The following is a 23616-nucleotide window of genomic DNA, read 5'->3' as shown; positions in this document are numbered from 1 at the left end:
TGACTCCCAAAGGTGGACTATTTCATAGAAATAGAAGGTTGAAGAGAATACAGGAATATGAGCCCGCAGTTAGGACCCATACACGACACCAAACATTCATTCAGGTGAATATTTTACAGAAACACTTTCCTCTGAGTAGAATGGTTACACTATTGTTACTTGACATCAAATGAAGGCATTGGTCAGACCAAGACTTAATGAAGAGAAAGTGAATCCAATACAAGGGGAACAGAAGTAAGACCTCGAAGATACTTAAGAAATCGCTATGTACCCTCAGGATTTTCAGCAACAAGAAACTCAGAGCTCAAGTTGATGAGATGGAGAAGGTTTGGGTGAGAGAAAACCAGGGAGCTCAAACAAATGAAGGGGATCTGGGTCCCTCTTGTGCAGATAGCCCCCCTGGCTCTATTTTTTCTGAGAACTGGGCCCGAATTTCTGTACATCAGTTCTTCAGTGCCTGCCCCAGGTTGAGTTGAAACTCTGTGGCCATTCTGCAGCCAGTGTGCAGTTTTCATCAATGGAGACTAGATGCATTGGCTGAGATCTGGCTTCACGGGATACCTGCAATTAAGAGTTCTACCACAGAAGCCGCAGAGGGCTGTCGTTGGATATGTGATGATCAGCAAATGACAAAAAAACAAAGACTCATTGCACAAGTGGGTCACATGCCAATCTGTGGGTGACTTCCCATCTTAAACTCAGGCCCCTCTTGGATCTGCCAGCCCCACCCACAGGGCATGCTCTATATATCCAGTCCCCAGGCCTGGTGAGACCAGCTGACCCTGAATCCCCATTGGACGACCAACAGGATCTGTGCTCACAGCAGCCACAGCACAGAGACTGGGTAAGACAATGAGCCCCCGGAGCTGGGAGGGGAGATACTGTGATGGGACAACTACTGAGGGAGGGCTAAGCTGAGGTTAATGCCCAGTACTTGACAGACTTGGAGGAGCTGAGAGAAAAGGAAATAGAACCTCAGTGACTGCAGGGGGCCCTGCGGGGTGAGAGATGAGGTGGTGTGTCACTACTGGCCTGGATGCAGGAGATTCTTCTCTTTTTACAGGAAACATGGTTCCAAGACAGCGGGATTTCCGGCTCTGTCTCTTTCTGCTGCTGGGGCTCTTGGGGATGGTAATCTCCTCCCACGGAGCACCCAGTAATTACACCCGGGCTCAGTGGTTTGAATTTCAGCACATAAATATGAGCAGCCATCATTGCAACATCGCAATGCAGGCAATTAACTTTTATTATCTTCCTGCTAACGGGAGCTGCAAACCAAAAAATACTTTCCTCCATACAACTTTTCCTGCTGTAGCTCATGTTTGTACCACCCAAAACGTAACCTGCCCTACAACCCACGCTACAAATTGTCATAATAGCTCAATTCCAGTGGCTGTAACCAACTGCGACATCACGAGGTACTCACCAAGTTATATGAACTGCAGTTACCATCAAAGCAGCGCACAGAAGATCTACATTGTTGCCTGTGACTGCAGAACTAATAAAGACAATCCTAGATACACGCAGGTTCCAGTTCACTTGGATTGGCTCATCTAAACTCTGGGTCAGCACTTTGTGCCAAGCCCCACAGCCACAGCCAAGGTCACATCCCACCATATGCCCTGGATAGCAGCATCAGTCCTCATCTCCAGCCTCCCAAACCCCCTTTAAGCCTTGCTTAGCTGAAGCTCCTGTTCTCCTGCAATAAACTTCTTTGCAGAATCACCTACAAGTCTCTGTGTATCTGTTTGGGCCCCTCTGCTGTCATGTACATAGCCTGGTCTAGAGAATTTGTCCTTCCCTTAATATGAGATTTGAGGGAAATAGAGAGACATGAGAATAAGGGGTTCCTGGTAAAATTAAGTGACACAGACTTTTCCCTCTCTCTGCCTCAGGTTGAAACCTGAGAATTCAACTGATATCTGAGTATTTCCACCCCAAGAGGTAAATGGTCCCAGTTAAATAAATGGGAAGCAAATGTCTTTGATCCTGTCTGATTAATGAATTATAAATTTTATTATAGATGTGAATTTCTATTGTAAAAAAACAAGAAAAGAAAGGAAAAGGAAAATATGCCATAGGTGATGAGCCCAAAAATGAAAAAGAAAATTTAAGCCTCAGAGATGTTTTCCTGTAAATGAGTATGTGAAGTCTGCCGATATTAGTGGTTACACTAAGGCTGGATCCAGGGTTTGAGTCTATGAGAAAGGAGATCAGTTGTTCAGGTGTATATGGGCAGGTTCCAGCAGTGCCTGGAGCACGTGGGATCTTTCCTGGCCATTTCTATGACCTGGAGAAGGGGGCAGCTGGTTATGTGGTGCTGGAAGGGCAGGGAGGAGACATGAACCTAGGATCTCATCAGGGTGAGGCAGCTCTTGCCCATTCTGACCTCCACAGCTGTCTCCAAGGGGGAGTCATGGCTCATTGGCACTCAGGTCAGGAAGGGGCACAGGCTCCAAGATTAGAGAATTGAGGAGCCACAGAAAGAAGGGCTGAATAATGAGATCCCCTGCCCCATCTCCATCACAAGACACACCCATAATCAGTGATGAACAGGAAGTGAATGCCCCTTGCTAACTGTTGTCAGTAGCAGCATTGAAGTGATGGTTTGCGTGACAAGAGTATCTGACTCAGGCTAAAGCAGAGGTAGCATGTCATCAAATCTGCAGTTCTGCCTTTGGCCCTGAGAGTGCTGACCTTTCTTTTCAATGTCCTCAGAGATAGTGTTTCCATTCCAAGCACTACTCCATGATGACTTACGTCTTGCTCTTATTAGTACTACAGATAGTAGCTGCATTTGAGCATCTCCTCTAGAGAAGCCATTGGTGGTTGTTGATTGAACATATTGCACAGGAACCCTGGCTTTCAAAAATTGCCATGCTCAACAGAAGCCATTGCCTTTAGGTAAAATAAGTCATGGCATAAGTATGTTCATTCTTCATATAGACACCGAACAGCAGAAGGAGGAGATTGGACACAGCAAAGATGAAATCACCATCCTGTGAAGGATATGGTCACTTCAGTCACCAGTTCATAGGACTCCTCCCAGTCTAGGAGCAGCATCTTGCACACCTTACAAGAGGGGTCATCAATTACCCACTGTCCCAAGCTCCCTCCACCTTGTATTTTCATCCTTTCTCCCAGTCACTTCTTCATTCATCCAGTGCATATCTATTGAGCAAGTTTTGTGTTCCAGACACTATTCTAGGTACTAATTTTGTAACTTTAACAAAGATAGTTTTTTACTCTCAAGTGCCACATTCTCCTGGGACTAAGTACTAAACATATAAGGTTATGTTTTTCTAGTGTTAAGTGTCAGGAAAAAAATAAGACAGAGAGCAATATGATAGAAACAATTTGGATATGTCATGGAAGTGACAGCAGAGAGTAGGTAGGCAAGACTCTTGGAAAGGAACTAAATCTGAACAAGATGAGATGGAGCTGGTCATGCTGTAACCAAGTGGAGAATCACCCCAGCAGATAGAATAGCATGTTCAAAAGCCCTAAAATAGACACAGGTTTGGCATGTTGGAAAAACAAAAGTCTAGTCTAGTAGGATAGAATATTAATACCCATGAGCATTAATGATGGAGGTGATGAGATTCAGACCTTTCAGGGCTGAGGAGACCTGGGTAAAGAGGTTTCTAACTGAGGATCAAATGGAGTATTTAAATAGTAGATTGAAGTGACCAGAGATTAATTTGGCTGTTGTGCTAAAAACGAATATTTCTTCACCTCTTCCCTGGGATATAGCTTGTGATGGAGTTCAGATCCAGACTCTATCTCTTTTTTATTTCTCTAAAGGATTCTGACCCTCACTTGATCCTTATAACAATATATACATTCCTAAAATATATGAATGTTCTGTCTATACCTATAGCATTCCATTTTGATCAGATTGTATTTGACTAAGAGGAATTGAAACATAGTCATTAGCAGTTCTAACTGATCAATAGTCCCAACATCTTCTAAAGAATGGTAGAAATTAAAGGGAGAAAAAAGGGCCAGTCAAATTTCCCTAAAAAAAAAAAAAGTTCTTTATCCTCCTTTAGTGACTATTCTCCTGTCTGATCCTCTTGTTCTCTGTAAGTGCTTTTCAACTCTATCATAAATTTTCTTTCATTTCTTGGCACAGAACTTACTCCCTTTTCCTAGCTAGAAGGAAGAGGTGGATTGACTAATACATGTATCTTATTCTGTATAGGTATGTTCTTTAATCTCATGTTGATATCATTCCTTAAAGCTCAACAGTTAAAAATATGGCTATTTAGAGTTTAAATGAGTAAAATCTTAAATTTTACCTTTTATAATTCTGACCCAGAAAAATATTTCAAATTCCTCCATGAGGAGAGTCTGTCATTATACACATTATCTGGTGCACATGGCCCTAAATTGGATGCCTGGCCAAGAAGTTTCTTATCTCTGTGCCTTGATCTGGTTCCTCACTAGTCTCACTAGTGACCCAAATGGAGAAAGAGAGTGTATGCTGAGACTCACAGACATCTGTAGCTCAGACACGGTTTCTTCAGTAAACATCAAGCTCCTTCTACAACCTCAGAGCGGAGCAAGACTTTGGGAACGCAGAGATAAAGTAAAGATGGCTCCTACTGCTTCAGGGGAAATAAGAATGACTGAGAATCCCAGACAAGTCATGTTTGAAGGGGTTATTCCCTTAGTTATGGATATTCACAGCAGAAGTGAAACCTGAGTGTCTTCTTTCCCTCTCTTATGCTGGAGCACAGACATCATGGAAAGACCCTACACAAGTAGCTGGATCAGTGAGCCATGATGAAAGAACATGACACTATTTCAGAAAACACAGCATATGTCCATATTTATAATTGTGGTATTGGACCATGACATGATCTCAACTGAAGAAATCGAATTCTCAGGGGAAGGATTTGTGGGATTTCATCCAGATTTTTCACTACCTGGCTGTGGAATTTGGGAAGATCATCCCAACATGCTGTTCTTCATCTACAAATGACGGGCTTGTATTAAATGACCTTCCAGCCCAGATACTTTGGAATTCTTAAGTCTGTGAGGGATAATTTTGTGTATAGATGTCTATGTTATTGCAGAGGTGTATATATGGTATTTTGGGTACATATTTGTAAATTGTTTGATGATTTAAATTGGCTTTATCCTATAAGATTCATGAATATGAAAGAAATAGCATGACTAAAACTAAATAATTGTGGGTGCATACTTTACTATTACATTAAGACTCACAATAAAATTTAAATGCATTTACAACAGGGAGGCTATTTTTTTTTTTTTTTTAGGGAGGCTATTTTGATCTGACCCTCAGAACTAACTTTGTATTTGGGTGAGATTAAAAACTAGCACAAAATCTTAAGGTATTATTTCAGGAATACCTAGAAATAAGAGACAGTGAGACCATCTGGGTTAGTGGTATTGTGGGAAACCTGGAGAGATTAGTCACTCATCAAGTGCAAATTTATCAGATATCCTTGGGACAGGAAGGCCTTTTCTTCTTTCTTTCAGCTGTATCCAGTCTAGTATTGGGTCGTTGGGAAAGTCATGACGTATTTTTCTATGTTTTTCAATGCAAAAACGCGTCATGACTTTCCCAACAACCCAATAGAAAGGCAAAAGGACAAACATTGCTTATAGTAAAAAGAAGCCATGAGTAAGTGGTGATACATAAGAGCCCCACACTCAGGTCACTCAATCTGTCTCTAGAATACCCAGTCTGACAGTAAGTTCACAAACTTATTACAACAATGTTGCTAACCTTTTTTGATATCAGAGGGATTATTCATTATGAATTTGTACCAACTGGACAAACAGTTAATCAAGTTTACTATTTGGAAGTGCTGAAAAGGTTGTGTGAAAAAGTTAGACGACCTGAACTTTCCACCAACAATTCATGGCTCTTGCATCACAACAATGTACCAGTTTACACAGCACTGTCTGTGAGGGCATTTTTAGCCAGTAAACAAATAACTATACAGGAACACCCTCTCTTCTCACCTGACCTGGGCCCCAATGACTTCTTTCTTTACCCAAAGATAAAGGAAATATTGAAAGGAAGACGTTTTGATGACATTTAGGACATTAAGGGTAATACGACAACAGCTCTGATGGCCATTCCAGAAAAAAGAGTTCCCAAATAGCATTGAAGGGTGGACAAGGCGCTGGCATTGGTGCATAGTTTCCCAAGGGGAGGACTTCAAAGGTGACCATAGTGATATTCAGCAATGAGGTGTGTAGCACTTTTTCTAGGATGAGTTCGCAAAGTTAATTGTCAGGCATCATATTTCACAACAATCCCTTAGGATCAATAGCCAAACTTCCTTCACAATAAGTTATATGCTCAAACATTATAAACAAACCCATGAATAGCCCTTTCTGCCAACATGCTTGTGAAATGCTACATGTGAAAAACTTTCCATGACTATATAGTTTCTGTTACAATCACCTGGGGAGCTTTTTACACTATGGATTCTTGGACTCCATTCCATATGTACAGGCACAAATATCTGGATATGGAGCTCAGGATTCAGTACTTCTAAGTCTTTGTTCAGGTATTTTTTACATAACCTGTCCCCAGCCTGGCATTTGGAACCTAGTTTTATCTGACCCTGACTTCAAAAGCCTATGATGGAAATTGGTAATATCTTGTTATTGGGGTTATTCCAAGGTGAGAGGAAGTGGAGGTATCATTTGCCTTGGGGTCCCAATATAATTCCAGCTATAAACACTTCTAATCCTACTGTAGGCCTGTGTTAACTTGACCTAATCATCACCTGAGTGCACACAACTGACCTACCTGTCACTGAGACACTTTCCCCTTAAAGGAAGGCAGAAATTGTTGGTGGTTTTGGCTGAGACTCTCTATGTGGATAAAATGCCTGACTCATTGCTTTATCACATGTGCCTTAGAACATATCTGGTACCGGGCAGATGTTTATAAATTTTTTGAATGAATGAAGAGACATATAATAGATTGTATTAATTTTTATTTTTGCATAATACATTACCACAAACTTATCAGCTTAAAAACAACATATAATTATTATCTTACAGTTTTTGTGGGCCAGAAATCCAGGGGCAGCTTATCTGGGTCTTCTGCTCAGGGTCTCACAAGGCTGCAGTAAAGGTGTTGGCCAGGCTGTATTAAGGCTCAATTAAGGGAGAATCTGTTTCTAAGTTCATTCAGATTGTTGGCAGAATTTTTTTCCTTTCAGCTGTATGACTGAGGGCCCATTCTCTTGTTGGTTGTCAGCAAAAAGCCACACTCTAGAGCCACACAGCTACTAGAGGCTGTCAACAATATCGTATCCATAATTCCTCTCACAACATGGCAGCTTAGAGGTTGAGACAACCTCACCTCCTCCACACACTCCAAGCCTCTGCCAAATAATCTAGAGCAGCAGGAGTCAAATTTTTCTGCTCTTGATTTCCCGTTTACACTCTTAAAAATTACTGAGGATTCCAAAGAGATTTTGGGGGGGTGGGTTACATTTATTTATATTTATCATATTGTAAATTTAATACTGAGAAAACTTTTAATATTTATTTATTTTAAAATAACAAATAGCGAACCCATCATATATTGACATTGCTATCATATTTTTATAAAAAGTAATTCAATTTTACAAAACAAAACATTAATATGAAGAATGGCATTGTTTCACATTCTTGAAAATGTCTTTAATGCTTGGCTTAAAAATAGATGGCTGGATTGTTGTATCATTTTTTCCATTCAATCTATTGCATAATGTTATTTTGTTGAATTATATAAAGAGAATCCAACCTCCCACAGATATACAGTTGTATAGGTTAGGACTTCAAAAGCACCCCAAAAGGATTTGGGGGATCACCGGGGTCTTTGGACCACACTTTGACAACTGCTTTACTAGAGTACAAGTGGTATACTACATAATATTGCAAACACTCATAAAGAAACACACATATTAAGGATAATAGGGAAGGCTAACAAACATAACCATCTATGCTGTGGTAAAACCACTAACTCAAGTATTCAGAAGTATCATGTAATAATTACATATATTTATGTATATATAATGATCAGTTAAAATGGCAAAAAAAATATTACTTGTGTTTATAAACAGCTTCCATATGAAGGGAGAATGGCAAGGGTCTTTGTGGATGTAAAAAGTAGAGAACCATTAGAATGGCGACTAGTTCATCTCTCACATACTATAAATACATTTTATTAAGGAAACAACATTATTACCTAAGGGGAAAAAAAACTGATAAAGCAGGTATTTCAGCCTAGATGATACGCCCATCTTAGAGATGAGAATCAGAGGCAACCTGAATGGATAAAACTTACCTTAAATCTACTGTGCATCCTGCTTCCCTCTGAGAAGCAGCCCACAGTGAAGAAGAACACTCACGTTTTAAAAGAGACAAGGTTCTGCTACTACCTGCTATTACGTCACTATCTGGGCCTCAATATAATCTCTAAAACATGGATAATCATACCAGCCTTATAGATTACTATACGAGTCAAATGGGTCAATTTAAATAAAGAGATTGTTTTATAAATGGGAACTTTCAATTTGCTGTAGAATATGCTCAGTGTGAATACAAATGTCAGTTAGTTGTCCATCCTGGCATCTTAGTTTGTCCACTATTTATTATTTTAACTCTCTCCAGTATTAACTTCCTGGGTTCTCATTACAAGAAAATATAACTGACAAGTGCCAAAAATGCTCCCTTTCCCCAGGCTTGTTTAGGTCCAGTAACACCAGATGCATCTGGAAGAGTTTTCTGTTGTCAACCCACTGCTTCCCCCACCCCACACTCATGCAGGAGCTTTAGAACACCTAGGAAGATAGTACATGGAGTGACTTATCAACAGCACATACACTATAGATAAATACATGGGGCTTGATGTTGCTGCTTTGTTCCAGTATATTCATTCCAGCTTGTTTATACTAGTAAAAGTTTGGAAACAAACAGAATGATCTGAATATGGGGCTGCTTAAAATACGGTGGTATATCCTTACAACAGAATATACTATGTAACCATTAAATAGAATGAGGTACAACTCTTGCTACTGGTGTGGAATATGTCCAAAATATATTGTCAGTGGAAAAGAGGAAATGGTGTAGAGCACTGTGTATAAAATCTTTCTATTTGTGGAGGGGAAAGAGAAGATAAACACACACATCTATATACATGTCAACAAGCTTATGTATGTAACATATCACAGATATATAAAGACTATAAAAGGATACAAAAAACTGAATAATTATTGCATCTGGAAAAGAAAATCGGAGCCTAATAGACAGGACCAGAGGAAGACATTCTTCTTACTAAATTGGCTCTCTTAATATTTGAATTTATGTCTGCCATTTGCGTGGACAATGCATCTGTCTACATAAAGAAAAAAGTCAGACTACCTCAATGTAGCCCTTTTTCAGTTGCATAAGGAAGGATCCCTGGTAATAGAAAGTTCAAGCAATAAAGTTATGAAATAAAACTTAAAACTACCGTAGAGATGCAGCATAGAGTTAACCTCGAAACCCCCACCCCTCACCCCTCCGCAGAGAAGCAGCAGAGTGCTGCAGACATCCCCTCCTTCCTCGCCCTGCCCTTGTTTCGCGCATCCAGAAACCTTCGCAATGAGAGTTCATGGTACACAGTAGGTGCCCATTATTTGAAGCCTATTCATTATTTTCCTGCGGTTTTCCTCAGTGATTAAAAAATAGGCATGTGTATGTTCTAGGGCCTAGGCCATCTCTAAGACCCAGAAAGTAACGCGAGGCCCGGCCCGTACGGCGCAGCGCCCCCTGCCGGCCAGGACAGCGGCCGCCGCGGGAAGTGGTCTGAGCCCGCGAAGACGCTGAGCAAGAAGGGGATCGCCCCGGCTCCGCGCCCCTCCTCTTCCCGCAGAGCCTCGTTCCGGGCTGTGCCCGCAAGTCTGGGGGGACGGGGGGTTGCTACAAAGAAAGTGGGAGACCTGCCAGACCCCTCCCTAGGAGCCTGTGACCCGTCCCCGTGGTTGCGGAGCCTCTGGGGGTGAAGAATACCACTGTGGGTCCGGTCACTTGCGCTGATCAGGGTCAGCGCACCATCAGTTTTATGAGAGCGGCCCGTAAGCATCATCGAACCGAAGAGCCCGGAGAGGATCATCCCAGGGTGGGAGCACGGCTTTCCGGAATAGATGCCCCCCAGCCCGTCAGCAGCGCAGTCACACTCCGACTCCCTGGGCCCTCCTCCTCCCTCATTCCCGCCCAGAAAGAAGTCAGGGGTTTGGGGGAGAGCGGGGAACCAGTCGAGAAAACTGGGCAGGCGGAAGCCCGGCCGAGCCCAGCCCAGGATTTCGCGGCAGCTCCTGCCCTCCGCTGGCGGAAAAGAGCATTTACACGTGGCCGTCGTTGATGTTTGCCAACGGCGGCCCACTCCTGCTGGGCTTTGCCACCAAGCACCCTCAGCCACTAGAGAGGCTGTGAGAGAGGAAATGGGCTTGGAGTCAGCGAGGGGTGCGGATTCCGGACAGGTGACATTAGAAGAATGAACTGAAATTCCTCACAAATAAAGAGGGGTTAGATCAAGGAGGAAGGAGGGTGTCTACACCCACCCCCCAGTAGGTCTCTTGGATGAGGCCTGGAGACTTAGGCCTCAGGTGGAGATTCAGTAGCACAAGCAGCTGCTAAGAGCTGGCCTGGATCCCAAGTCAGTCAGTGACCTTGATATCTCAGGAATCTTGTGCAATGGGAATTGGGCGCTTGATTTGGGAAGCCTTACTCAGCAAACATTTCTTGAGTACCTAAGTGCCAAGCACTGTTAGAGGTATGTGAGAGTCATCAGAGATACAACAGACAATAGACATAATAAATATGTAAATTATATATACCATTAAGGTGATAAGCTCTATGGGGAAAAATTAGGAGGAAGGGGAGGGGGTTCTATAGGTAGAATTTTTAAATAGGGTAAAGTAAGCCTCCTTGGTAAGGTGATATTTAAGCAGAGACTTAAAAGCGGTATGGTAGTTAGCCTTGCATATATCTAGGCAGAAATGTCTTAAAGCTAGAATATGTCTGGGGTCAGCGAGGGGTGTGGATTCAGGAACAGCAAAGAGGCCAGATACTAGAGAAGAATGAGTGAGCGGGAGAGTAAATAGCAGATTTGTTCCAAAAGGTAAGGGTGTGGGAGGACAAATCACTTAAGAATATAAGGACTTTTGTAAGAATTGTAGCTTTTACTCAGTGAAATGAAGAAGCACTAGAGGGTTCTGAGCAGAGTTGCATGATCTGGGATACGTTTTGACAGGATGACTCGGGCTGCTGTGTGTGAGGGCAAGGGTAGAAGTGGAGTGTCCAGGTCCAAGACTTGTATATAGTTATCCTGGTGGGAAGAAATGTTCTCTCAGACTCCATGACAGCAGTGGAGGCAGTGAGAGACGGCGGGATGCCAGGTGTGTTTTGAAGGTGAAAACAACTGACGTGACTGACAAATTGAAAGTGGGATGGAAGAAAAAGGAAGGAATCCAGAATAACACCAACCGTGTTGGCCTCAGAACAGGAAGGATGACGTTACCTTCAGCTGAGCTGGGGAATGCTAATGGAGGAGCAGTTTTAGGGGAGTCGGGAAGGAGATTTTCATCCTTGTCCTGTCCGCCTCCTCGTGGAGGAGGGAGTGATCAACTGTGCCTAATGCTGCTGAGCACGGAGAATCAAACCTGTTGGGGTGGGGTAATCTTACTTCAAATGCAAGGAGCGCCCATAATCCCTACTGATGCTGCTGAGGCGTCTGGGGAGTCAGTTGGGAGATTTACAAAGTTCTTGGCCTAGCAAAAGCCAGTCCTGTCCAGGAGTGAGGAGGAAGAGGGTCCACATCTGAGTCATGTTTTCTGTCCTGGAAGAGGAAATGAAGAGACAAAGAAAGAAGCAGGCATCTTGTGTCTCACTTCCCCTGATTTACCAGTCCTCCCTCAGACCTCAAACCCTCAGTAAGTCACATTCTCTCCCTTTCTCCATCTCTCCTCACTCCTCAAAGTACTCACCTGAGGAATTCACTTTGTCATATCCTCCTTCCTCTTACACATCCGATTCCAGCTCCTCCCTCCTTCCTTCCCTCCCTCCCGCTACCTTGACATCCCACTCCATTCTCCTGGAGATCTCTACAGGTTACACGTGGACCCACCTTCTTTTTCAAATTGCCGCACAGTACTAATGTATCAACGAGCCATGTGTTTAATTCCCAATTCTCTCACCAATGCTCTGAGTCAGCTAATCAAATCACCCCACCACTCTGGTCTTCAGCTGTTAAATGAAAGATGTGGAATAAAAGACCTCACACATTCCTTTGGGCTCAGACTCTCTCTAGTTATCTGAATCGCTAATTCAGGAGTGTGCGTGTGCGTGTGCATGTGTGTGTGTGTAGAAGAATACCTACAGAAAATGCAATCCACATTTCTGAATTTTTCTGCTATATAAATTTGATTTTCTTAAAAGATTATGCCTAACTCCTGATTACCTGAAATAAAATTATTATATATGTGTATATGTGTAAATATACATATGTAAATTTTATATATATATATATATATATATATATATACATATATATGTATATGTATATGTATGATGGTTAATTTTATGTGTCAACTTGATTGGGCCTCAAGGTGCCCAGATATTTGGTCAAACATTTCGGGTGTTTCTGTGAGAGTGTTTTTGAATGAGAATATTTGAGTCAGTAGACTGAGTAAAGCAGACTGCTCTCCCAATGTGGGTGGGCCTCATCCAATCAGTTGAAGGCCTGAATAGAACAAAAAGGCTGACCCTTTTCCAAATAACAGAAAATTCTCCCCCCTGATGGCCTTCAAACTGGGACATCAGTTTTTTCCTGCTTTTTGATTCAAGCTGAAATGTCAGCTCTTAATGGGTCATAAGACTACTAGCCTTTAGACTGGAACCACACCATCATCTCTCCTGAGTCTCCAGCTTACGAACCCTGGAGATCTCAGGACTTGCCAGCCTCCATAATTGCATGTACCTATTCCTTATAATAAGTCTCTTTATATATAAAGTCTGTTTCCCTGGAGAAATCTGACTAGTACAGTATGTATATTTTTATTGTTGCTGTTACTTTAAGACTACCAAGAAAAACATTTAACTATTATATTGCTGGCAACATACAAATCCCTATTCCTCAGAGCTGTTGTTCAATTGAGCAGGAGAAAAGATCAGCATAGGCGACTACAGAATGGTCATATGCCTCTGAGACTGTCTAGGTGTGAAGACTGACTAACTGGCTAATGCTCTGGGATCAATCAGTCAGCAAACATTAATGGAGTAGTTCCCATCCTTCGCTATCTCCAATAAAGTTCACCGGCCTCTGGTCTAATCAGAAAACAAGAGGCCTAAAACTCATTTAACCTAAGAGGAAGTTTTGGTAGGTGCTATACAGCCTAAAATATCTCAGCATCTTTCACAATATTTATGCCTATGGAGTGTTGAAAATAAATGCAAGGAGTGTTAGAAATGAACAAGGAAGCTGCCACCTCTTTGGTGCACCTACAATACAAGGCACTTGGGATTGAGCCTCACAATAACGCTGTCCAGTTGGTAACATTCTCTACACTTTCTAGTTTTTTCACATGTGCTCAGGACCCAGAGTGACCCCATCATCAGTCTTACGATGTCAGTGTGTTGTAAAGTATTTTACCCTTTCCATGGCGGAAAAGAAATGGCAAGCTCCTTGTCTCAGGTCACGTGGTTGGTGACCAGCAGAACTGCTAGTCAAACTCTGATCTGTCTTCTTAAGCCCATGCACAACCAACCTTGTCCTTCTTAAGGAAAGGATGTGAGGCAAGTAGGAGGCTGAGATGGAGTAAGGGATGATGCACCATGCGGGAAAATATCCTGGCTTTGGAGGAAGAACATACCTTGACAATGTAAGAGGCCAAGGATTCCTCTGAAAAGCATCAAAGGGAAAACCCCAACTACTAAAAATATCAGCAGTAATCACTATTGTTGGGAAACAAGTGGAATAGCTCAAATGGAGAAACCAGACAATTAGGACATAGATCCAGCTAAGCCTGTTTATCTCAGGGTTTCCCAGACATCAGCCCTCCTTCCCCATAGCTCCATTCCACCTGGATTATTAATATTCCCTTTTTATTGACTCACTTTTTCACACAGTTTTGTTCTAAGAAATAATATATATGAAACCACAGGTATGTTATATTGGTTATTTATTCACAATAAAATAAACACATAACAACACTTTCAACATTTATCTGTGTACTCCCTAACATCAGTCATCTCACTTCCCACCAGTTGCACACATTACATACTTTTGCAAACAGCTTTATCTCAAGCTTTAACTTGAAAAATTGTACCTGGAAAAATGCTTTCACAGAAGAATAAAAGACCCAAAAACAGTAGAAAAAATGGAGTCCAAGGCCAAATATTTGGTCATATTTATCCAATTCTGTTCAAAAGAGAGGTTAAACCAAGCAGGCTCTATATTTTCATCATCATGAAAGTGTTTCTAATTGCTTGCTAGGACAGTTCCTTGTATTTTTCACAGAATTAATGAAAGAAGTAATTCTTATGACCACTTATTCCTGTTTGTTCTGATTCCATGAGTAAAGTGGCATGTTAAAAAGCTCATTCTTTCTGTCTCAGTTTTAGCAAGAGTCCCTGAGAAATAGTGGCCAATGACTGACCCATCTCAAATCCCCCTAAGCCGGACTTGGTGAAAAAAGAGGAGATGAAACCCTGTTTGGCAACTTTAGCTCACTGTCCATCTCCAATCTATCAAAGAGCTTGCAAAGATCTAGAGAAAAGTAAAATTGTCTACAGCTGTACCATCCTAAACATGCCTTTTTTCAGAGGTTAAGCAGGGTCAGGCCTGGTTAGTACTTGGATGGGAGAAAATATAAAAGAGTTGGTTAGATGCTCAGATAATTATAAACTATTTTCTCACCCTTATCCAAGAGGAGAGTCAGACATTGTAGGACATGAATTAATTCTTCATTTTGCAGAACTTTTCTACACATAATTGCTGTACACTGAGCACACCTGGTCCCTACCCATTAAATGCCAGTAATGGCCTCCTCCCCAATCATTACAGTTAACAAAAATACCTCTAGAAATTTTGAAGCCACAAAGTCACTGAAAACAACTGGTCTAGAAGTATGATGAAAATTTGTGTAAAATTACTTTTCCTGTGCCATTAATGTGATTAAATAAGAATAACTCAGAATGCATTTTAGCTACATCCTCACATCCTAGCTATGTGTCATTGATTTCATAAGTCTTTGTTTATTTTTAAGGGACTCTAACAATGTTCAACTAATCATTCTTTCAACATACACTTACAAGTTTTATGATGTGCCCGGCCCTCCTCTAGGTACTGGAAATGCAAATGTGAATAAGGAATTTGTGTCCTCCAGAGTTCCAGTCACAAGACTGGGAGTTCACAGGCAATTATGACGCACAATAAGTCAGCATCATAGAATTTTTCGAGACGAAAATGACTAACGCAAACACTAAAGCTCTATAACACAGTTAAGTTAGTTCCTTTCCATTCCCTCTTGAATGATGAAAAACTGGCAAGAGAAATCCCCAGGAAGTCTCTACAAGGCCTCCCCTACAACAGCCTTCCTCAGTGCGGCCCAGCCACTGACCCACTCCACCTTCCATGTCTGTTCCAATGGATGGGTGATATGTTCAGAGCGTCCCTCAGGAAGTGATTACCTCAAATGCATCACTGCAACCTTTCCTGTACTTTCTCATTTCATTCCAGAAACTTGATCAAAGGGATCAAGATCGGCTTTTGTCCAATAGCCTTCAGAGGAGATATGTAGGAGGCCCCATATAAGAAGAAGGCAGGCCTAAGGCCATCCTGCTGAGCCCAAGAGACCAGGGAGAGACCAATACTTCAACTGTCATTGGAGCTCAGGTTAATTAGCTCCCTCCATTCATGCAACTAAATTCACCTGTACCATGTTATTACTACAGTCCTTTAAGTGGTATCAACAAGCAGTGTGTATTGTCAGTCCCATAGATAGCCACTGCATTAGGACAGCCATGTGCAGGAATGTATTGACCGTTAACATCGCCTTATCAGCAGGTTAAGGGCAGACATTGCAAGAGTGTTCTGGGGCTGAAGAAACTGTAAGTGTTGGACATCAAGATGGCTTTGAGCAACCCTGTGGCCAATGTTCTCAACAGTTGTTTTTACCACAATGCAGAAGATCTTTTTCTGGGACTATATTTTATAATGTCCCTTGATTACAAATAATGGTATCATAAAATTAGCCAATAATTCAGTGACTGCTGTGACACTGATGTGATTAAACTAATGAAATAACAGAACAAACTCCTATTTAGCAGTCTTTTGATACTAAAGACAAAATCGTGCTGAGAATTTAGTGTACTTTCATTAACATGCGTTTGTACTGATTCCTGTTTCAAATAAACAGGTCCTCAACCCCAAATCTTTCCTGTCAATTAGATGATTTGGATTCAATTTGGAGGCAATGGAGGGCAGTTCAAAAATTTCAGAGGGGACCTATAGCAGAAACTACCAAAAAATGTGTTTGGGGATGTGCGCTGAACACAATTTAAAGGAGGAGAATGGCCAAGGGTTGGTATGGTATTGTCTAGACCTCTCTCAGGACACTTAACAAGTCTGATGGGTTATAACACAAATGTCTACAGGAGCCAGGCAGGTATCATCACTGAATAAACAGACAGGCTGGAAGTAAGGAGGAAGAAGGGGGTCAGTGAAGACCCGCTGAGCTACTGCCCCCTGAAGAAGAGGCAGCTGTTGCTCAGCTCTAGCTGATAGTTACATTGAGATAATGGTGGCTCAATGTGGCCACACTTTTGGTTATTTAAAACAAGCCAGGAATCCAAATTTTCTATGTAAAAATCCCTGTTGGGGAAGGTTATCACAAACTCCAAAAATTATTTTTAAAACAAACAAATTTGAAAACCCACTGAGTAAGCCAATCAAAGAAGGTCTCAGGTCAGATATACACACTATGATTGCAGTATGTGGTTTTTGCCTCGTGTTATAAACACTTAAGTACAGCTCTCTCTATTGAGACTATAGGCACAGAGGGGCTACACTATACTTAATTCATTTTTACATCCTCATCACCTATAAAAATGCTTCAAAATGATAAATATGAAAAAACTTGCTTAATAACCAAAACAATTAAGAAATTCTGGGGCTGGTAGGGTGGCTCAGTTGGTTAGAGTGCGAGCTCTGAGCAACAGGGTTGCCGGTTCAATTCCCACATGGGCCAGTGAGCTGCGCCTGAGCTGAGCTGCTGCTCAGCTGGTGAGAGCACAAGCACAGCTCACACGTGTGCTCTTAACAACAAGGTGAGAGTGCATGCTCTTAACAACAAGGTTGCCCATGACTGGACTTGGAGCTGAGCCTGTGTCCTCCACCACTAAGATTGAAAGACAACAACTTGACTTGGAGCTGATGGGTCCTGGAAAAACACAATGTTCCTCTTCCCCAATTCCCCGAAACTGTTCCCTTCCCCAAATCCCCCAAAAAAACATATTTAAAAAGAAAAAAAGAAATTCAGCAAAACAAGATGACAAAGCAAATTGATCACTTAAAATGGCCAAAAGTAAACGTACTAGTTTGCTCAGTATGTTCTAAAAACATGTGTTCCACAGGCAGTGATAATGACTTAGGGGTCCTTGCAGATGTAACAGATAAGAACTACCAGAATAGAAACCCCTTTCCATTCACATTCTAGATACGTGTTTTATTATGGAAATAACATTATTACCTAGAAAACAAACCTGATAATATAGATAGGTTATCCTGGATGATTGTTCCTATTTTAGAAATGAAGAAACAGAGGCAAGAAGAAGAAAAAGATTTACCCTGAACATACTGTGCACCCCAGCTCCCTCTAAGAGGCAGCCTGGAATAAATGGGAACACCGGCTTTTGAGGGAGACACTCCTGGTTCTGCTACTACTATTAACTATGTGGGCCTGTGTTTGCTCATCTTTGAAATGAAAATAATAGTGTCTGACTTGTGAATTGTTGTGAGGGTTAAATGAGCCAATTTAAGCAAAGTGCTTACTACCCTATAGAAGTTGCTTGAAAATGAGAGCTTGCAATTTGCGCTAAAATTTTCTATACTTTTTAAACTAAATTAGTTGTCCTTACTTGTATCTAAATTTATCTACCATATAATCATGTATTACTTTCATTCTCTCCAGTATTAAAAGACCAGAGCTCTGCAACAATAATGTTTACTTCTATGTGCAGAGATATTACTGGGCTCTCAGCACAAGGAAAACATTCCATTGGTTTTGTTGTTATATTCTGAAAAATACTCTCCCAGGCTACCTTGGGGCCAGTGGCACACATGTGCATCTGGAAGATTTGGTGTTGCCAACCTACAGCTCCCCCAACCCAACAACGTGCAGAAGCTTCAGTATGCCAGGTCCTAAGAACACTGATAGCGCATGGGAGTGAGCTTGTCACCAGCTAAACGCACAGGGTTTATTGTTGCTATTTTGGTCCAGGACATACATTCCAGTTTATTTATAGTAGTAAAAGATTGAAACAAACTATACGCCCCTAAATGAGGGACTGGGTAAAGAAATGATTGAATAGCCATAGAACAGAATACCATGCAGCCACACAGAACCCTTGCTCTTGGAGAAGAAAAGCTGAAGAGATCTGCTGATACTCTCTCACTCATCTCCTTGCTCTCCTTCATCGTCACTCTACTTTTACTTCTGGAGGCTCGGAGCACACAATGGGTGCTCATTACAAGTGTCTGTTGCTGTCCTCTCTTTGGAAAAAAGTGTTACTATCCCAAATGGGAGATTGAGACAGAACTTGGGGACCAGTTCACTGCTGGAAGGTAAAAATCTTGTGCTTTGCAAGCTTATCTGTTTTGAGCTATATAAATCCGATGTGTCTATTTCTCGTTTGTTCTCCTCCGGGCTCAAAAAGGCTTTTGAAAGATAAAGCCGTTCTCAGCCTTGCTTAATATTAGAACCAAGGGGGAAACATCTGGTGCCCTCTCGGCTCACGGGAGCATGCAGCATAGCGCCCCCTGCATTCTAGTGCGGCGGCGGCGCCTCTGCAGGAGAAGAGGTTGGAGCCGCCAAGTCGCTGCCCGCCGCGACCTTCTGGAGTTTTATTAGAGCAGCTGTGAACAAATTGGCTGCATAACTCCGGGAGCATCACCGTAGGGTGGGATCAAGCCTTCCCGAAGTAGATGCTTCTCCCCCGACTCCCATTCTACGCCTGCGCACTTAAGGAAGATCTCCCCCAGGTAAAAGGAAAAGCTGGAAAAAAAGCAAATCAGCCTCGAATGTTGCAGGAGGCCCTGAAGTCGTCTGGCAAGATGGGCAATTATGCGTGAAGGAGACAGAATGGCTCTTCTCGGGTCGTTCACCCTTTCTAGAGCTAGTATGGAGATCCCGTCTTATCCCAAAGGACCTTTGAGCCTCACCTAATTGCTCCTCACCTAACAGCCATAACTTACATTTGTAAAGCGCTTTAGGGATTACAAAACTTTTTTCATCTGATTCCCCCCCCCCTTTTTTTTTTTCATCTTACCGACCCCTGCCTTCCCACTCTTCTCCCCAGGATCGCAGAAGGGTTCAGCAATCTTGATCCCATGGGTGAGGCCCCCTTTACTAGGCTTTGGGCTGAGGATTTCCCCAGTTAGAGTTGGGGATTCTGCTGGTGGTGAGGTATTGAGTGTCCCTCCTCCCAACGTGCCTTATTATAGTGCCCGGCTGTAGGGAGGGAATGCATGTGGTGGGGCTGAGTAATGGGTACTGCCCCATTATCTTTCAGGGATGAAAGCTGAGACTTTCAGTCCTGACACTCAAATAGGACTTCAAGCAATGTGTGTGGAGACTGCACAGCAGGAGCCCAGTGGTCCCTGGGGGAAATCAGACTCCTGCATAGTCTGGAGGGTGAAGAGAAGCAAATGGAAGGCAGCCTCAACTCCTGGATTCCCCAAAAACTCTCTACTCTGTGGGCTCTTTTTTGCTATAGGTCATAAAGGGAAAGTGTCCCACTGTTCCCCTTTAGCTGAAGAGCAATGGCTAAGGAGGAACAGAATCTAAGCAGAAAGCATAAGTCCTACACCAGCCTCCACCCTGATTGCTCTCCCCAAGCCGTGCTCCCCCTAAGTAGTCCTGGGGCTCTCCAACTTGAAGCCAGGAAATCAAAGGACCTGGGGGAAATAGTACTCATAGTTTTCCCAGTGAGGAAGAGGTCCCTAAAAGTTGGATGGAAGGAAGGGAAGAGGGCCTGAGGGGCCCTTGGGTAGGGGATGAGGTACAAGAGCAGGAGCTGAGATCTGAGGAAAAGAATCGGTGCTGCCGATATGGACACCCCCATCTCTCATGCCCTCCCAACTTCCATGAAGAAAAACCCTGACCCTCTAGTACTCTTCTTCTACCATCAGAGCCAGAGCTTTGGTTTCAAGAGGTTTTGCAACAGTCCATAGTCTGGAACAGCTCTCCAAATGTTTCACTGGGTCACCCCGGGGCAGGCCACAGTGTTTGTTTTTCTGTTGATTGGTTCTTTCGGCCTGATCACTCAGTCCTGCCTGGAAAACCCTCCTTCCTCCTAGATTCAGGGCTTCCCCTGTGATTCCGACTCCATTCTGATCTGCCATGAGCCTATAGACAGGAAGCATTACCCCTCATCTGAAAAACTGAAGTCAAAAGATACATATTCACTTATGATGCATGGTCCATAGCACATGCTAAGTCAATGTTACAGAATGAAATGGGGCCTCCCTGGTGAAAGTCCCTAAACCAGGCATCTCATCCATCTAGCCCTTCACAACATGGCAGGGCGATGACAGGCCTTCTCCTATTTGTAGAGCTCTCTGGAGTATCCCAGATCCCTGCTCTAGTGTCTACACGGTTCACCACTAGAGCATGCTTTCTCACATGCAATGCTTACCTGAATGCCTTTGGGACTAATGGGGTCACTGCAATGGTGACCCCATTCAGCTTGTTCTGTTTTTGGAAGAGATGGAATATAAAAACCAACTGTATGTTGACTCTTCTTAGTATTGCAAAACTTTTCCTTCCCCAAAGTTTTTCTTTTAACTTTTCCTTTAGGTTATAATTCTTAAGCTATCAATCATGTCTGCTGACCTTCTCTGGCTCTTCTAAAAGGTCCTCCCACCTCCCTCTTGGCAATGTTGATGAACAAGAACAAGTCCATTCCTCTCTGGAGATAATTAGGTTATGTCCCCATCGTTTTCTCCTATACTATGGCCTAACTCTCCCCTCTGCCAAGGCACCAGGGGCCCCTTGCCAGAAAAAGATGTCACAGAAAAGGGGAGGGATTGTGCAGGTACTGCCTGTCCTGTACCTATGACTCCATTTTAACATGTATTTCTTTACTAGTGAGGTTCTATAGTTTCCCCAAAGTTCATGTCACTAATAAAATTCCTCTATTGTGAATTGTCTCTTTTTACCCCAGTAATCATTTTCTGACAGCTTGCCAAGGGCTATAGCCAAATTTCTTTCTCCCCCTAAGCCAGTAGTTGAATGGAGGACATTTTCCCTAAACTCTGTAGATCCAGAAGGCAGTTTACAAACCAAGTTGCTACGGGGCCTAAGGCAGTTAAGATTCTCCACATTACAGATGCTATTTTCTTGATAGGAGCTACAGATACGAAGTATCTCAACAGTTTTCAGCAGATGCCTAAAATTTCTGGAAAAATACAAGTCTATAGAAATGATCCTTCTCTCCTATCTCTTGAAATTTGCCAAGTGTGTTCTCTAGAATTTCTCCCCTTAAACTTCTAGATGAAAAGGGAAAGCAGGAATAGGAGTCCAGTGGTATTGACAATGCGGAGCTCAAAGACATGTCCACACTGAGAACCTCTTAGCCAGGCTTTGAAGATTGCTCCAGCTCATTTCAAAGCTCACGTGTACTGCCAAGCCCCATCTTGGGCCAGAGCTCTGGGCCCAAACTTCATGGCTCAAATAGAAACTATTCCCCTTACGTCCATACAAAGGCAATTTAAGATTTTATCTGTATTTTGTTTGGAGAAACATTTATAAATGTTGGTCTCTTCATGAACAACAATTCTAAACTTCTCTGCCCTGAAAGCTCCCCCCCCCCACCCCATCTGTACTCTAAAGAACCTCTTCTTACAATTTACCAACTATATGGCATCCAGAGAGCCAGAAAAACATCTCTTTCAGGCACTCATTCCATTCATGTAAAATATATTTGATCAGATACCTATCAGGAACCTATTATGACTACCTGACTTTGCCTAAGTGCTGAAGATACAGCCAGAACTGCCCTTAGACCCCTGAAAGAGGGGCCCTCCCCTGGGCCTCACTTTTAAGAAAGCCCTACAACTAATGCAAACATATAAAATAATAAATTTATTAAAAAATACACAGGTGCCCCTGTCACTTGGGATCCAACTCATAATCCTAACCTCTGCTTTCATAACTAACATGGCTCTAATCCAAAGAAAACATGTCTCCATCTCTCTTGCCCAGATCCTTAAAAGGTGACTACATTTGAGTGACAAGACTGTTTCTAGATTGTGCCTCTGCCAGGATAGAAGACAGATGCTGCTTCCAAGTATTGGAAGGATCTGGGCAGCAGAAGCACATAAATTAAAAAAAAAAAAAAAAGACAAACTTGTCAAATACTTCCTCTCAGATAGCATGACTGCAGTGCACTTTTATATTATGATGTATCATGGTGCAAAGCATCTATTTTCTTCCTCCCCTTCATGTTCCAATGCAGTTCTGAATACTCACAAATTAACACAATATTCCCAAAGTTGTACATAGCAGCTGAGGCACATTTTGAATATTCAACAATTTCTTTACTCTTAATTTTGTATATATGTAACTTTGAACAACATGTGAAATTTGATACTAGTTCTTTATAGTACTCTATGTATCTCGATATTGCTTAAAGAAATGGTAAAAATCGCCACATAATTTATAACATTTTATATGATAAAATTAAAACGATCGATAATATTTTCTGTGACCATATTAATTTAACATATGCAACCTGATTACAATGTTAGAATATATTATAACTCACAATTAATTTCTAAATCTAAGTATTGCTTTAAGAATTGCATTGAGGGCCAGACAAGTGGCACGTTGGTTAAGAGCTGGCTTGAGACTCCAGAGGGCCCCGGTTCAGATCCCACATATGAGGGCCAGTGACACTGCCCTCTACAGCTAAGATGCTGAACAACAGCTCAACCTGGAGCTGGGCTGCCATGAGTCACCAGCGACAGCGTAGGCTGCAGCCCCTGCTGCAGTGGGTTGTCATGAGCTACCGTGTGTAGCCAGCAGCCAGCGTGAGCAGCCAGCGTGAGCAGCCAGCAGCCGCAGTGAGCGGCCGTCCAGAAGCCGGCGACTTATCTGCCTCACCCTGGAAGAGTGCAATGATGGTGCCAACTTGGGCCGGTTAAGCAATGTCCTCCATAACTAGACTGAAGAACAAAATGACAGCAACTTGTCTGTTCCCCTTCCCCCAATTCCCCAGCACTGTTCCCATCCTCCAATTCCCCAATTAAAAAAAAAAAAAAAGAATTCCATTGACAATACCAGTTGCTATGGCCTGAACAGAGCAAAATATCTA

At 42.4% G+C, this 23616-nt stretch overlaps 1 protein-coding gene across 1 annotated transcript; it reads left to right on the top strand.

Moving 5' to 3' along the window:
* Positions 1-754: 754 nt before the first annotated feature.
* Positions 755-1697, top strand: LOC109374274 (non-secretory ribonuclease-like). Its single transcript, XM_019628746.1, has 2 exons — positions 755-844; positions 1064-1697. The coding sequence occupies exon 2, from the start codon at positions 1069-1071 to the stop codon at positions 1555-1557; it is 489 nt and encodes a 162-aa protein (XP_019484291.1). The 5' UTR covers positions 755-844; positions 1064-1068; the 3' UTR covers positions 1558-1697.
* The last annotated feature ends 21919 nt before the right edge of the window (positions 1698-23616 follow it).

This window comes from Hipposideros armiger, unplaced genomic scaffold, assembly GCF_001890085.2.
Source record: "Hipposideros armiger isolate ML-2016 unplaced genomic scaffold, ASM189008v1 scaffold_807, whole genome shotgun sequence".
NCBI lineage: Eukaryota > Metazoa > Chordata > Mammalia > Chiroptera > Hipposideridae > Hipposideros > Hipposideros armiger.
The sequence above is the reverse complement of the archived record's forward strand: the minus strand, read 5'-3'. Positions and strand labels throughout refer to the sequence as shown.

What these genes read in the sequence shown, in the direction of transcription:
- LOC109374274 (XM_019628746.1), top strand. Translation starts at nt 1,069, where the DNA reads ATGGTTCCAAGACAGCGGGATTTCCGGCTCTGTCTCTTTCTGCTGCTG.